The sequence below is a fragment of the Microtus oregoni genome, unplaced genomic scaffold (genome assembly GCF_018167655.1).
Source record: "Microtus oregoni isolate MIOR12 unplaced genomic scaffold, Mior012 000028F_ref0000031, whole genome shotgun sequence".
Taxonomy (NCBI): Eukaryota; Metazoa; Chordata; class Mammalia; order Rodentia; family Cricetidae; genus Microtus; species Microtus oregoni.
In genome coordinates this window covers 7,455,676-7,471,476 of record NW_024543087.1, presented here as the reverse complement: position 1 = coordinate 7,471,476, position 15,801 = coordinate 7,455,676, and the positions used below count along the sequence as shown (strand labels likewise).

General features: G+C 42.1%; 1 protein-coding gene across 13 annotated transcripts in view; it reads right to left on the bottom strand.

Moving 5' to 3' along the window:
- Positions 1-15,801, bottom strand: part of Rbms3 (RNA binding motif single stranded interacting protein 3) — a 1,319,552-nt gene that overhangs the window by 473,856 nt on the left and 829,895 nt on the right. For all 13 annotated transcript variants that reach the window (XM_041676984.1, XM_041676985.1, XM_041676986.1 and 10 more), the window contains one exon: positions 5,912-5,970. In XM_041676984.1, coding sequence (XP_041532918.1) covers positions 5,912-5,970 — 59 coding nt within the window. The remainder of the gene's footprint in view (positions 1-5,911; positions 5,971-15,801) is intronic.

Genomic DNA, 15,801 nt, shown 5'->3' with positions numbered 1-15,801 from the left:
CAAGACAGAGCAGAACAAGCTTCAGTCATGAACAACGCCTCTTCGCCCCCGTGTTTGGCTGTTCTGGATGAACTGTGGTCTGTTCGTGAAGACCCCCATCTGAAGCAATGGTTTCCTTTGTTGGGCAGTTTCTAGTCATTTGGGTCAAGGGTGACTGTTTTGTTTTACTTTGGTATATTACACAGAGTGGAAACTTTTTTACACACTACACAAGAAAGAAGAAGCCTAAAATTAAGAGATACTTAAAGAGTTCTGAATGGCTCTTCTAAAAGAACGACATATGTTTTCTGCTGCCTGGCTACTATCAGGGAGCATGTGGGAAGCTAAAAAGAAAAAGTACATAACAGAATAAGAACCTTTTTTGGAGGTTAAGGAAGAGTAGAGCCCATGGGCTGACACACAGAGGCCAACTGATGCCTCTGTCTGCATCGTGAAGGAGACTAACAGATGTACATTCTCATGTCTTTCAAAACATGAGGACATTCAGCCTGTGTAACCATGTGTGGAAAGCTGACTACCTCTTGAAAAAACAGAAATAAATAAGTCCTTGTCTTCTGAGAGGTTTGCTGGATTCCCTAACCTCCAGCTAGAAGGAGGCTGTAAATAACTGGAAAGCAAGTGTCTCCGTGAAGATTAAACCCAATTTGCGTCCTCTAAGGACTGTCTCCATGGTCTCAGTAATTTAAAGACGAAACCCAGACCTCCCACACTTTCATCCCTTGCTTTAAGAAAGTGGCTGTGGCCAGGCGATGGCGGCGCTCACCTTTAGTCCCAGTACTCCGGAGGCAGAGGCAGGCAGATCTCTGTGAGTTCGAGGCCAGCCTGGTCTACAGAGCTAGTTCCAGGATGGCCAGAGCTGTTACACAGAGAACCCCTGTTTTGAAAAACAAACGAGAGAGAGAGAGAGAGAGAGAGAGAGAGAGAGAGAGAGAAAAGAAAGTGGCTGTGGATAACTCCACTTCTGCTCAAGGTAACAAATGGTATCATCTTCTTCAAACTCAATTACACCTGAAATCATTCGACAAAACAAAATAACATATGGCCATGAGTTCCTGAGGTGTCACAGAACAAACAAAATATAGACAAAATTCAAACTAGCTCTGGACTGGGAGATGGCCCAGTGGTTAAGAGTTTGGATTTGATTCTCATCACCCACATGGAAACTCACTAACCTCCCAGAGGACCCAATGTCCTCTTCTGATACCTGTGGGTACTGCATACACATGGTGCACAGCCTGCTGCCCAAACACCCATACACATATATAAAATGAAATGCAGAAAAATGAAATCAAGTGAATTGTTCTAGGAGCTGAATTTACTTTTTTTTGGAAATACCCCAAATACATTTAAAGAAATGTCAAAATATCAATATCAATGTGGTTTTGCACTAACACAATTATATTTGTATTCCTTCATGATAGCTAGCCTTGGACTTGGTGGGTAAAGAACTTGCTGTCCAAATGTAAGGACCTGAGTTCAAATCCTCAGAGCCCACAGGCAGGAGTGGTGACCCACCTGTAGCTCCAAGCACTAGGAAAGAGGAGATACCCAGTTCTCAGAGAAAGCTGACTAGGTAGACCAGCTGTCTGCTCAATGGAAAGACCTCAGTGAATAAAGTGGAGTGCAATGAAGGATGGCTCCTGATATCAGCTTTGGGCCCCTTTAAACATGCACACCTATGCTGACATTTGCATGCATACACATATGGCCAAAAACATGAACACACACATATACTCATGCAACAAACAAAAATATTGCTAGCCTCCTAGGCAGGGGAGATGGTCAGTAGAAAGAGTGATTGCAGTATAAACAAGACGAGCTGAGTTGAGGTTCCCAGATCCCATTTATAAGTCAGTATGACTGTAACCCAAGTGTGGGAGAGGCAGAAACTAGAGGGTCCCTGGGGTTGGCTGCCCAGCCATTCGAGCTGAAGCAGTGAACTAGAGATTTGGTGAGAGTCCTGCATCAAAAGCAAGATGGAGAGCAACCAAGCACATGCTCACCTGTGCACATCACCTGTAAGTCTATCATCACAACACCCTATGAATGAGACCTTCCTGTCGTCATTACCTTCTCAGACAGGGATTCAGTGAGGCTGAGTGATTAAACCTATGCCACACAGCTGGTCAGCTGAGAGGCAACTATACCCCATCAGTAAGACTCCACTGAAGTCATAACCACAGCCTCCAAGTGCTGACACCTCTCCATATGTAGTAATGCATTATTTCATACTCTTCTTATATCGATTTACCTTCATATCACAAACATGTTCCAGGGATCGACACTACAGATGTCACGATTTCCATTTTAATAGATATACAATAGTTTCATATGCCTTGGAAGTTAGAATTTTCATCTTTTCTGTTTTTCTTAATATAGAGAAAGAATGATCATACATATATATGTATATATACATATATAAGTATACACACACACACGGTTTGAAAACAGGTTCAAATAAAGTATTTGAGAAAATGTCTGGAGTGACATAATGATATCAAAGCTATGCTCTTGACTGTTCTTTCCACAATGGCTTTTGTAAAAGGCTTGGCTGATTGAAGACAGCACTAAGAGGGATGGATGGATACAGTTCCATTAACCAGCAGTGGAATTCCCGAAATGCTACATCTGATACTTAAGTGCATACAAACTATCTCTGTGGTTGCAGAACTTCTCCTGGGGATACTGTTTCTCTTATAAGCCTCTCAAGTTTGATGTTTTAAGATTTATTCTTGTTTATGTATATGTATTATGTATCTCTGTGAGTGCATATGTGTGCAAGTATTCACAGCGGGCAGAAGTGGGCATCAGATCTCCTGGAGCTGGAGTTACTGGCTGCTATGTACAGCCCAACAATTCGGTGCTGATAAAGTTTCAAAAAACTCAGGTCCTCTGCAGGAGCATCAAGTGCTTTTAACCACTGAGCCATCTCTTCAGGCCCTGAGGTTTGAGGTTTTATTTCTTTTGCTTTTCTCCTGCACCCCTCCTACTACAGAACCTGTGAAGAGTCTTCCTCCCATCCATAGTTAGAGTCTCCATTTAGATAGTTTTATTACCATATCATACAAGAAACCCCCTTCTCTACCATGGGTTACACACCTCTAGTATTGATCCCATTATTTCTCCACAGAACTTTCTAAATTAGGTGTTGCGGATCTTTTTGTACACTATGAAGATGTATCATTCTGACTGATTTAAGAAAAAGCTGAATGGTCAATAGCTAGGCAAGATTTTCAGGCACACAGGTTTTTTTTTTTTTCCGAGACAGGGTTTCTCCGTAGCTTTTGGTTCCTGTCCTGGAACTAGCTCTTGTAGACCAGGCTGGCCTCGAACTCCCAGAGATCCGCCTGCCTCTGCCTCCCGCGTGCTGGGATTAAAGGCGTGCGCCACCACCGCCCGGCAGGCACACAGGTTTTTGAGTAGAAGAAGGGAGGAGATTGCAGGACACAGAGCAAGCAGTATGGGCACTACAGAGTAAAGGTAACTGAGCCACATAAATGAGTGTAGATTAAAAGAAATGGGTTAATTTAAATTATAAGAGCTAGTTAGAAACAAACCTAAGCTATCGGCTAAGCTTTCATAATTAATAAGAGATTTTCATGTGGTTATTTGGGAGGTGGCAGGACAGAGAAAGACCTGATACAATTAAGTTTTTTTCTGGCTTTATTTTCTTGCTTTCCTTTTGGAGGACTCCAATAATCCTCTACATTCCTAGCAGTGCTTGGCTAAACAAGTTTTTGTACCTTGGCCAGCTCCTGTCTCCTTGGGATTCCTCTACCACTTCCCTTGGCCACTGTTAGCAATTATCAGCAATTTTACTCAAATTGTTCTCCCTGATTCTACCTACTGGTAAGCACTTTTGAGAAGTCTCAAAATAACCCCCACCAACGGTAATTAGGAACCAGAGTAGTGACGTCTTCATTTCCTCCACTTGAATTGCAGTTTGATGACATATTGGTAGATAGATAGATAGATAGATAGATAGATAGATAGATAGATAGATAGATGAGACAGAGACAGAGACACAGAGAGAGAGAGAGGCCATGCCTCTTTCTTAACCAGTTCTACTTAATTCAGTTCTTCTCATTTTCCTAAAACATCTTTTCTGTAATACACATAGAAATCACAGAATAATTTCCCCAAACAACATTAACAATAAGAGGCCTATGTTGTATCCAGGATACAATTTTACTTTATTTTATTTAAAAATATTCTTTTTATTTTGTGTGAGTATTGTACCTCCATATATGTATGTGTATTTATGAGCATTTGTATGTATATATTTGTATATATGTATGTGTATGTATGTGCACTGTATGTGTGCAATGTCCTTGGAGGTCAGAAACGGGCATCAGATACTCTGGCCTGGAGTTACAGTTGTGAGATACCATGTTGATGCTGGGAACTGAGTTCAGGTACTCTACAAGAGCAGTGAGTGTGCTTAATGACCAACAGATATAATTTTTAAGTCTCCTAAATTCTGGTGTCTACAGTAACCCTTCCTTGCTATGACTTTATATAACAAATGCAAGCGTATATATAATTGTAAGTCTGAAAATCTTCGCCCTGAACACTGACCTTGCTGGCCATTCCTTTGTCACTTGTTTTATAATTATCATTCACAAGAAAGGAATGTTCTCTTCCACAGTACTATAAATTGACTTGTCATCCTCGGATCTCCTTCCCATTCTCACAGTGCATTCGGTACAACAATGGTCCAACCAAGGATACCAGGATTCACTTCTCTGCATGTGACCATGTGAGGGCATGTGGACTGCGGAGGTCTGTGTCTTGCGTGTCTTACTCAGTTGCTTTGCTTGTGTTTACTGAGGCAGGATCTATAGTTGAACCCAGAGCTCACAGGTGTGGCTAATCTAAGGCATGGTGTTTCTTCAGGCTTGCTTGGACGATTCCCCAACTCTGCCTTCCAGATGTGTGACTACAGCTAAGCGGTCATGCTTGCTCATTGCAGGATTAGTTTATTTTCAACCATAAGGTAAACTATTCAAAAACAGAACTTATTGGCTGCCATTCTTTGTCTTGTACCTGATGCACTCCTGAAATGGTCACAGACGAGTAACACTTTGTTTGGAAAGTTACTGAGATCACTCTGACTACCGCTGCCCAGAAGGTCAGCGTACACAGATGAGTACATGAATATCCTTTGCTAAAACTTGTGCATATTCTGTTTGTCTTACCCACAGCACTTGATTTCAGTATTACAATGAATGCTGGATTAAGGGCAAGAAATAATATTTGTGACAAGAAGCATTCTAATTTACCAGTTAGCACCAAGTCATATAGCAGTGACTGTATAGATTATACAAATAATTTAATGTAACTTTTAAACATTGTGAGGGATTCCAGACATGGAGAAGCATAAGTCACAGCCATTGACAAATGATTCCTGAAATATTTTTAGCAGGGAGAAGAGAGAAAGAACCTGATTTAATAATATCCTGAAATTTTGTGAGATATTTATAGCCAAAGCATAGATACAGTTGGCCCATCATTAAATTCATTTTTAGTCAACAAATCTTGTTGGCTCTCTGAAGAACAGAGAAATTAAAGCATAATTTGTCTGGGACCATTTTCCCCTGCATACCCCATCTTTACTTAGGAAATCAATTTGTATCATTGATAATATCATTCAAAGCAGACCAACCCCAAGTTGTTAGAAGGTAATTCAGTTTTCTGTTGGAGCAATTTGATACTTGTTCTGATTTGTGATTTTCATTTTGTTTGTTAATGAAAAAAATTAATGAGCAGTGTTACCAGAAATACAACCCATCAAAGCACTGACAGCATCCCACGGGCTTGCCAACGACCGCATGCCATGCTCCCTCTGCAGTGGAGGTACCATCGACGGAAGCACAGACAAGCGCTCAGAGCAGGATGACACCACACCTACCTTTGCACTGATTCGTATTCTTGTCAAGAATTGCCTTCGTGGATACAATTTTTCCATACCTGACGGGGGAAAGGGGAGAGGGAGAGAGAGAGAAAAAACAAAGCTTTATGTTATTGAAACCCAGTTAAGACACTTAAATGACCCTCATGAACTTTGGGGCACACACTACTGAGCCCCATTCTCACATCAGAGTGATCTCATCCCAGCTATACTTGATAATATGGGCCCCTCTTCTATAGGTAAGCACTTAGCTGTGCCTTCAGGAATATGCCATCAGTTAGCACAGGTATCCAAAAGAGGGAACCAAGGTGCAGTGTTCCCTATGGGCCTCCAGGAATAAACTGAGGACATAACCATTAGGCTGAGATTTGTACCCCCATTATTGCTCAGACCTTGACTGTCATCTTAAACACTTTAGCCCAACTCCTTCCACCCACCACATCTTCTTTTGTAGAACTGAGAAGTTACAGGCTGGGGGTCTAGTTCAGTTGGGAGAGTATTTGCATAAGCGGGGCCCTGGATTCCATCTCAAGCAACCTGCTAGCCAGAGATGCTGCTGCACTCAGCAAATGAGAGGTGGTAGCAGGAGGATTCAGAGTCATTCTTGGCCACACAGGGAATGCAAGGTCACCCTGGCATAGGTAAGATTCCATTTCAAACTACTCCTGCCGCTGCTACTATTACTGATGAAGATGATGATGATGATGATGATGATGATGATGATGATGATGATGATTTTCATGCATCACACCCTCCAGTTCAACTAAGCTTTATGTTTTGGGGATGTCCAGGAGAACACAGTAGTCTAGCTAAACAAATAACCTAGGCATCCTAGACCCACCTGCCATGGCTCAAATCTCAGTTCTAACTGCATCCTTTTGCCTGGGAAACCACTGAACTCCTTGCATCATTTCAGCTTGCATGGTGATGTTGATAACCATATTTTAATAATGACTCAAGAGCGGCAGAGACAACTCAGTGACTGGCTAATGGCGGCTGCTCTTACAGAAGATATTGGTTTGATTCCAGAACCCACATAAAGGCTTGCAACCACCTGTAATTCCAGTTTGAAAGGATACTACATATCCTAGCCTTAGCCAACACCAAGGGCACTTGGAGTGCACAGACATATATGCAAGTAAAATGCTTGTATACACACAAATTACAAAATAAATATATTTAATAAATAAATAACAAATTGAATTCCCACTAGCAGCGCATAGTTATAGAGAGGAACACCGAATGTGGTCTTCCTTAGTCTTAATTTGAGGGCTGGTGGAGTCTGCAGACTTGCTCATAGGATTGCCTGGGGCTTCAGGGTTGCTCTGAGGGCTGATAGGGATTGCCCGGAAAGCTGAGGACAGTGTCAGGTGCAGAGCATCTGCCTCTACACTAGCTATTCTTCACGGCATCCTCTCCAATCACCTTCTGTAGAGGATCAGTCCCTGAGAATGGTCAAAATCTTCCACTAAGAAATGTGGCCAATAGGGCTGTGGATGAGGCTCCACAGAGTCCTTGACCAGCAGGCACAGAGCTCTGGGTTTAATCCGCAGAACTGCTTAACGTAAACATGATGGTGCATGCCTGTCATGCCAAATATTGGCAGGAGAATCATACGCTCCAGACATCCTTAGCTATGCAGGAAATCAGAGGCTTCTCCTGTGTTCGTTGAACACCATTCTACCATCACTATATACACAGCCTTCGATTTTTATTTCTTACTTTTTAAACAATATTTTTCATAAACCCTGGCCAGCATCATTTGAGGTAGCACACACCCTCCATGCTGACTCAGAGCTCATGTCCTCTGCAGGATCACTAACAGTTATTATTTCTTGTCCTAAATTAGACTATGATAGACTCTAGATTGCCACTGCAAAACCCTCACATTCTGGTACAAGAGTTGGGGGTATAACTTTTATGCTTGAACCTACCTAACAAGTTCACATTGCTCAATTAAGGTGCTATTTCTGTATTTAAATAATGTTAATATAAAACTGCTTCCTGCTTACCTTATTGCACTGCTAGGTTTTTGTAGGTGTTAATATTATTGCCGCTCACCACTCTGTTTCCATTGTTTTTGGCTCTGCTCTTTCCTAGTGGCTACATTATCTGTAGCCAGCTACTTGTAACTTTTCTATATGTAAACCAGTCTTTCCTTTTAGAAAGTGACAACTGCACACATCACTTCGCACATGTTTCCTTCTCAGATTTTATCTAACTGTCAAGTTTTCTGCCTGAAGAAAATGTTGGGGAGCACAAAGCTCCTTACACGCACAGCACTAGGGAAACCAGAAACGCTATGCAAGCAGAGCTGTCTTTTCAATGGAAAAGATGTATAACTTGTTTCCCACCCAGAAGGCTAGGACTGGTTAATAGTTTAGATTCATTGTTCTCAATCTTCCTAATGCTGCGACCCTTTCATATAGTTCCCAATGTTGTGCAACTCCCAACCATAAAATACTGTCTCTGTTATTTTATAACTGCAATTGCTCCCCTGTTATAAATCATATTATAAAAATCCATGTTTTCTGATGGTTTTAGGCAACTCCAGTGAAAGGGTTATTCCACCCTCCCTCACTCAAAGGGGTCGGAACCCACAGGCTGAGAAGCATTAACCTCTGCACCATCTGTAGGGCCAAGCCATATCACACACAAATAGGACCAGAGATTCTTAATTGTCTACGTGTCTTTTGCATTATCTATATGGCTTAGGGGCTCCCCTGAGCTCTACAGCCATGACTGGAGGAGGCCACAGCACAGATGGCCTCTACACCATCTGTATAACTGTAACCAGGTCAAATCTTCCCACTAGGCCCTTAAGACAGCACATGTGGTCGGCCTTCCGAACCCATCTTCCAGGCCAGTATCAGACTTTAGAGGTTAGAACCAGCATGGACTACTGAGCCATGCTGAACTGGATTATCATGCTGCCTGCCCGGTGTTTTCATAGCCCCCCCCACACACACACAGAAAATGACCAGCAAAATCTTATGCTCAAATGCCATCTTTCCAGACAGATTATCCAGATAGATGCTCTCTAGGTACAGGCTGTTCAGGCAAATGGGTGCTTAAAAAATGCGATGAGAAAAAGAGGAGGAAAGGAAGAGGAAAGGCAAAAAAAAAAAAATGCTGAAAAGTACCAATAACGCGGTATGCAAGAGACTAAAGGAAAAAGAAAAAACGATCAAGACGTTTAAAACTAATACACAACAGGTACAGGATCCTTATGGCAAAAATTCTTCTTAATTGGTTTCTACTTTTTAAAGAATTTTTAAAAATACCATCTCTATTTTCTCTCTCTCGCTCTCTTAATTTTGCATCTTTATTTGTATTGTATGAATGCTTTGCCTGCATGTATGTCCATTCTCCATGTGTTTGCAGGGTCCCTGTGGAGGCCGGAAGAGAGTATCCGACTCCCTGGAACAGAGCTTGAGGTGGCCGTGAGCCACTGAATGGGTGCTGGACCAAGCCCAGGTCCTCTGGAGGAGCAGTCAGCATTCTCTATCACTGAGCCATCTCTCTAAGAACCCCTTAATTGGTGTCTACAGAGTATCCTGCAATACTCTTTTTACAGAAGAACCTTCAAAATTAAAATTTAGTGAGGACACAATTAGAAATGGGTGCATCTCCAACCAAGTCACACCCAGGGACAGCATTCTTAGACTATACCTCATGCTGTTCCCCTGTGTTGACACCGCTCAGATGACTGTCTCAGTCAGCGCTATGTACGGAAAATACAGTATTGCTTTACAGCAAGAGAACGAGAGCAAACACATCTCTTCAGAAATCACTTGTGATTATTTTGCTAAGCAAATAAAAAAACAAAAGGAATAAGCCTATTTTCCAGAAATTATATAAGCCTCTCTATGTCTCTCTGTGTCTCACTCTCTCTATTTCTGTCTGTCTCTCTCTCCCCCTCTTTAATTTTCATGCACTCTCTCTCAAAAAAAAACCTCACTCGTTCTGACCATGCACTCTAGTTTTACCAAGGCTCAGCTTTCCAGTGAAACAGAAGCCAAAAACAGCAAAATGTGAGTGATTTCCAGGAACACACAATCTCTCTCTCTCTCACACACACACACACACACACACACACACACACACACACTTTCTCTCTGTCTCTCTCTCTCTCTCTCTCTCTCTCTCTCACACACACACACACACACACACACACACACACACACACACCACCTGAGTCTCAGGAATTTCATTCCTGGACTCAGAGACGAGGTACTGTTTTAACAACTATGTAGAAAAGTTTGCTTTGCAGCAGCAGAGATGGCATTTAATGGCTGGTGGTCACAGTTCACATCTGAATGCTCACGGCGAGAAACAGGTACTTTCTGCATGACTGGTGTGGTATTCTCCACGATCCACAGTGTCAACATTGGTTATCAGTAATAAGGTTGAGGTTAGTTTTAATTTTTTCTTTTTTGTCTGTTTTGAAAATAGAGTGGAACGCTGTCTTGTATCTGGCAGGCAAGCACTCTACCTGTAAGCTCTTTCCTTAGTCTCTATGCCCTTTCTTTAAACGCCCAAACTTCTTTGCACACACACACACACACACACACACACACACACACACACACCACAGAGCCAGATGAAAAGTTATGTATTTTTACATGCTTTGAGCTCAAGGCTAATTCTAAACATATATTATGTTACCTTGTCTTCTTAAGGGTTAGATCAAGATTTAAACCTTTGTAAAGATTTTCTTCAGCTCCGCCACCCATGAGTGGAAGACAAAATCTGACCTTAGAAAATGTGACTGTGTCACTAAATAATGCCTAGAAATGGACAGCTGAGGGGTCCCACGAGCCTGCCTGCTGGCTCCAGGAGCTTTCAGACAAATCCAATTCCCTTCTCCACCCCTTCATTTCCTACAGCAAGAGGAGATAAAATACTATCCACAGCCGACTTCTGCGGGGTGCTGGAACTCTCGGTGGGAATAAATAAATGGAGTAAGAGAAGCTTATATTGTAATCTTTTCCATGTGGGCCTTCCCCAGCCAAATGGACGGTCGCCTAACAGCCTTGGCTGGACATTCTTTGAAACGAACATGTGCCCCTCCACATTGTATGTACACGTTCCCTAACTACCCCTGCAGTCAAAAAGTCCCCAGTTCAGCCATGTTTCCAACACCGTTTTCCTTATGTCCTGAGTCTTTTAGACAGTAGCTGGTGGGGCTGAAGGGATGGCTCGGCAGTTAAATACATAACCTCCTCTTACAAAGAACACAAGCTCCCTTTTCAGCACCTTTGCTGGGCAACTCACAGAACCTACATTCCTGACCTCTTTGGACACTTGCACTTATATGCACATAACCACACACATACATACACATGCATATATGTGCATGTATGTGTGTATGCATAATTTAAAATAAAATTTACATATTGACTATTGTCTTCTTAAACTCTCTTTTTTATTATTTATTTATTTATTAAAGATTTCTGCCTCCTCCCCGCCACCCTTCTTAAACTCTCTTTATGCTAGCTTCTCAAAACACAATTTATGCCAAAGTTGTAAAGGGACTAGTCAGTTCTTTGCTGGCATTTATCCTTTGTCTTACGTTGCATCTACATCAAACTATATTTGTTGACATAATTCATACTTCATTGACATACACGAGCCTAATTTAAACGAAAGGCTCCTTTTATTTGCCAAAGTTGAAGCGAAAATAACTACTATTATGGGTTTGCTCTTCATACATTATTAAGACATCAAATTGGTAGGATATTTCTACATAGAATTTATTTTTGAATCCTTCACATCGCCCACTGTGTATATTAATTCAAAAAATACAGGCAGAGACTAAAGATAGAGTCTCCGCAGTCAATTACCTCTCTGCTAACTCATTTTTCACAAGCCCTCTGTATGGATACCAGACGCAAAGAAGGTATCACATTCATTTAATGGATGAAACTCTATCCATTTAGCAAATGTGATTTTTTTCCCCTGCTTCTTGGGTGGCTCATTCATTTTCTCTTTGGCATTTAGGGGCACTAATGGAATGTGTTTGGAGGTGGAGGGATCTGCTTGGAATGCGGTAGGGACCAGCCCCATTTCATACACACATCCACAAAAGTTTTTATTTGGGGAGCTGGACATTTGGCTAAGTGGTGTAGAGGACTTGTTGCCCTTGCAGAGGACCTGTGTTTGGCTCCCAGCAGCCATTAGGTATCTCACGATGGTCTGCGGGCCTGTAACTCTAGTTGCAGGGATCTGAGGCCTTCTTCTGGCCCCCTTGGGCTCCAACATGCACACGGTACACATGAACTCATACAGATACACATACATACACATAAAATCAACAACAAAATGTTAAAGTTGTTAAAAATGATTCTTTAAAACAATTAACTAGTTTGAGGCACAAATGAATGGCCAAGGGCAGACACAGTTGTCATGGGATAAAGCCTTTCCTCCAAATGAATCTGTATGCATTTTCACCCCCAGACTCTCAGAAAGTCATGGCTGAAGACAGGGCCTTTTGAAGATTATTAAGGTAGAGAAGAAGCCATGTGGCTCGGTGAAGGAAGGACATGAGAAGGTACTGGGAACCACATAGCTATCTACAAACCAAGAGAGAGCATGTTTGAATCAGCACCACACACGGCTTCAGTTAAGCATGAAGAACTGGGAAGAAGTACATACCTGTCCATCAGCTCGTGTAGATTTCACTATGGCACCAATAATACACCAGTATAGTAAATACTGCTTCCCCTGGGGTGTTGGCTTTGGGGAAGGGGAGGGAGCTGAGGAGACTGGGTGAAAGCATCCCGTCTCTAAATATACCCTGTCAGAAGAACATCTAGAGGGGAAACTGAAGAAGTATTTGAAAAGGGGTAACAGTTTTACCATCAGAAATGCTGCTTTTAAATTATATTCTATTTATTTAGGGTGTATGCATGCTTGTGTGCATACACGTGTGCATGTGTATGTGTGTAGGTGTATGTGTGTGCTTGCAGGTGTGTACCATGGTTTGCGTGCAGAGGTGAGAGGACAGCATGAGCGAATCAGTTTCCTCCTTTCACCATGAGGGCCCAAGGAATGAAACTGAAGTCCTTGGCTCTGGCATCCAGCGCCTTTAGCCACCACTCCATCTCACCGTTCAGACCTAATTATATGTATCTTAGACATAAGAGAAACAAACATCAAACTGATTTCTCTTCCAGGCAATTAGGCTACTATCAAACAAAGTATTCTTTCCACGGTACTAGTAGGACCATCACCATGTAATACATACCATTCTAGTTCCATGATTCTGCACTTCAAATGTGACCTACTCTACACAACAAACTGCTCCTCCAACTTCAATGCCCACCCACAGGTCATGGGAGCTTCTTAGCACTGATTGGCTGGTCCTATGAGTAGACATCCTACCTCTGTGGACAGTGCATACAACTGTAGAATTTACATTTTTACATGGTCCCTGGTGAGCCATATGCTGATGATGTACTCTTAAGAAGCACTGCTCCAAAGATGAACCAAGTTCAGAAGACTTCCCGTTCCTGGCTTTCGGGACTCTGGGGAAAAGATAGACACCTGCAGGCAGGAACGCTGTCCACAGAGCATGCAACAATGAACTTGTCAGCACCAGGACCCTGCAGACAACTTTCTTGTTGATAGCAATCCTCCTAACTGTGGTATGAATTCCCTGTGCATCACTCTTGGCTTTCAAGAAGGGGTCTACACTGACTCTACAGGAGAAAACGGTCTTAATAAATGATCAAAGAAAATTCAAATGAAATCTGATAAAGAAATAAAAAAATTCCCCAAGGAGCAGTCTTGTAGAGGAGAAGTTCTAGCTGAGCAAGCTTCCTGCCTGGATTGCGTCAAGATCAGGCCCATGTGGTGGAGCAGATGGCTAAGTGCTAGAGGTCAAGGGGCTGGGGTTCTGTCTGAGAGCGATCAAAGCCCAAAGAGGCAAAGGAGTCACATTCTACAGTTCATCTGAAGGTATTTGTTGGTCCATGCTTCCAACTGAAAACCTGTCCCTTTGTTTGAATAACAGTCCATGTTGAAAACTAAGGAACTTTTGTGTGGGGGAACATGTTTGTATGAACACACATATGTATGCATGGGTACAGTACACAAACCAAAGGCTTGTGTGCTGCTGTTTTCCATGTACCAGATGCTTTGTGACAGGGTCTCTCATTAATCTGGTGGCCAGGGAGCTCCAGGGATGCTTCTCTCCACCTTTGCTCCCCAGCCTTGGAGAGACAAATGCAGACAAACAGGCCCCGTTGTTTTTTATGTAGATTTGGGGGATCAAATTCAGGTCCTCATCCTTGCAAACAAGCCCTTTACCATTTGAGTTTTCTCTCCAGCCTCAAATGATCCTCTTTTTCCCCCAGTTTTCACTCAATGTTATTAATAATTTAGCTAATGCAATGACAGCTCACAACTTGGGTTCAGGTGCCCTGATGTTCTTTTGCAGATGGTTTTTAGAAAGAAAGACGAAGAAACACAGGCACTATCTAGGTTGCACTTTTCCTTCACCTAAAATAAGTTAATAGTTTCAATCATGACACTGATACAGTGAGGCAACTGGCAAACAGAAAACAATTATTAACTATGTAGTGTTTCTATCCATTCTTTAATCATAAGCCGGTGTAAACCTGAAACAGCCATGGTCAACACAAAGCAGACATTCCCAATTTATTTTTCATTCAATTTTACTAGTTTTAAAAAAATTTATTTTATGTGTGTGTGTGTGTGTGTGTGTGTGTGTGTGTTGTGAGTGTAGTACCCATGGTGGCCAGAAGAGGGCACTGGATCCCCTAGAGTAAAGGTGGTTGTTGTCTGATGTGGGCTGTGGGCACAGACCTGAACTACAGTCCTCTGCAATACTATGCACTCTTAACCTCCAAACCATCTCTCTCATTTTTTTTTTTAAAAAAAATGAAAGGTTGTATAAAACCATCTTCATGGAATATAATGTACTTTGGGCATACCTGCCTTCACATCCTACTTCAATCCCCTCATTTCATCTGATATCTTCAATTTTTAAAAACAGAAGCACATCCCAAGTTTTCCAATTCTTATGCTTAGGAAAATCTAAAGTGGTACCTTGGGCTATAAGTTGGATCTTATAGTAGGTACCCCAGTTTCAGTTCTGTTGTTATGATAAACTACCCTCACAATAAAGCAACTTGAGGGAGAAAGGGGTTCATGGCAGCTTCAGTTCCAGGCTCCAACCCATCACTGTAGGGATGTCAAGGTAGGACCATGACATCACACCCACAGTCAGGAACAGAAAGAAATGGATGCATGTTCACTTTCTTGTTTGCCCATGTTTAGCCCGCGTTCTCCACCCATATAGCTGAGGACTTCTTGATTAGTGAATGGTGCCACCTACAATGGGCTGGGTCCTCTCACATCAATTTATTTAATTAATACAATCCCTGTGAGATATATCTACAGGCTGACCTAATGAGACCCTTCCCAGGTGATTCTAGGTTGTGCCAAGTTGACTAGTAACGTCAATAATGACACAAGGGGAATCTAGCATCTTAACCCATGGCAGTAAAAAAATAAGTTTCCATGTAAACAGCACTAGGAATCAGCCGAATGTTTGAAATTTTTCATTTGATTGTTTGTTTTACCCCATCTAAGTACACAACACTTTACCACGTTCAACACTCTTTCATATTTGATCAGTGAATATGAAAAGGCTGCAGACTTTAGGTTCAAAGAATACAGATTAGCCTCTCATCCCAGTCTGATCTGAGATGAATGTCTCGACCCCTCAGTCCTGTTTCTTGATCTGCACAAAACGACTGTTGAACTCTACTCTGTACATTGGCTATAAAGATAAAGTGAACAGTGATTGTCAAAACTCTCAGAATAATGTGGAACAGGTTGCCATTGCTCTCATTCCCTCT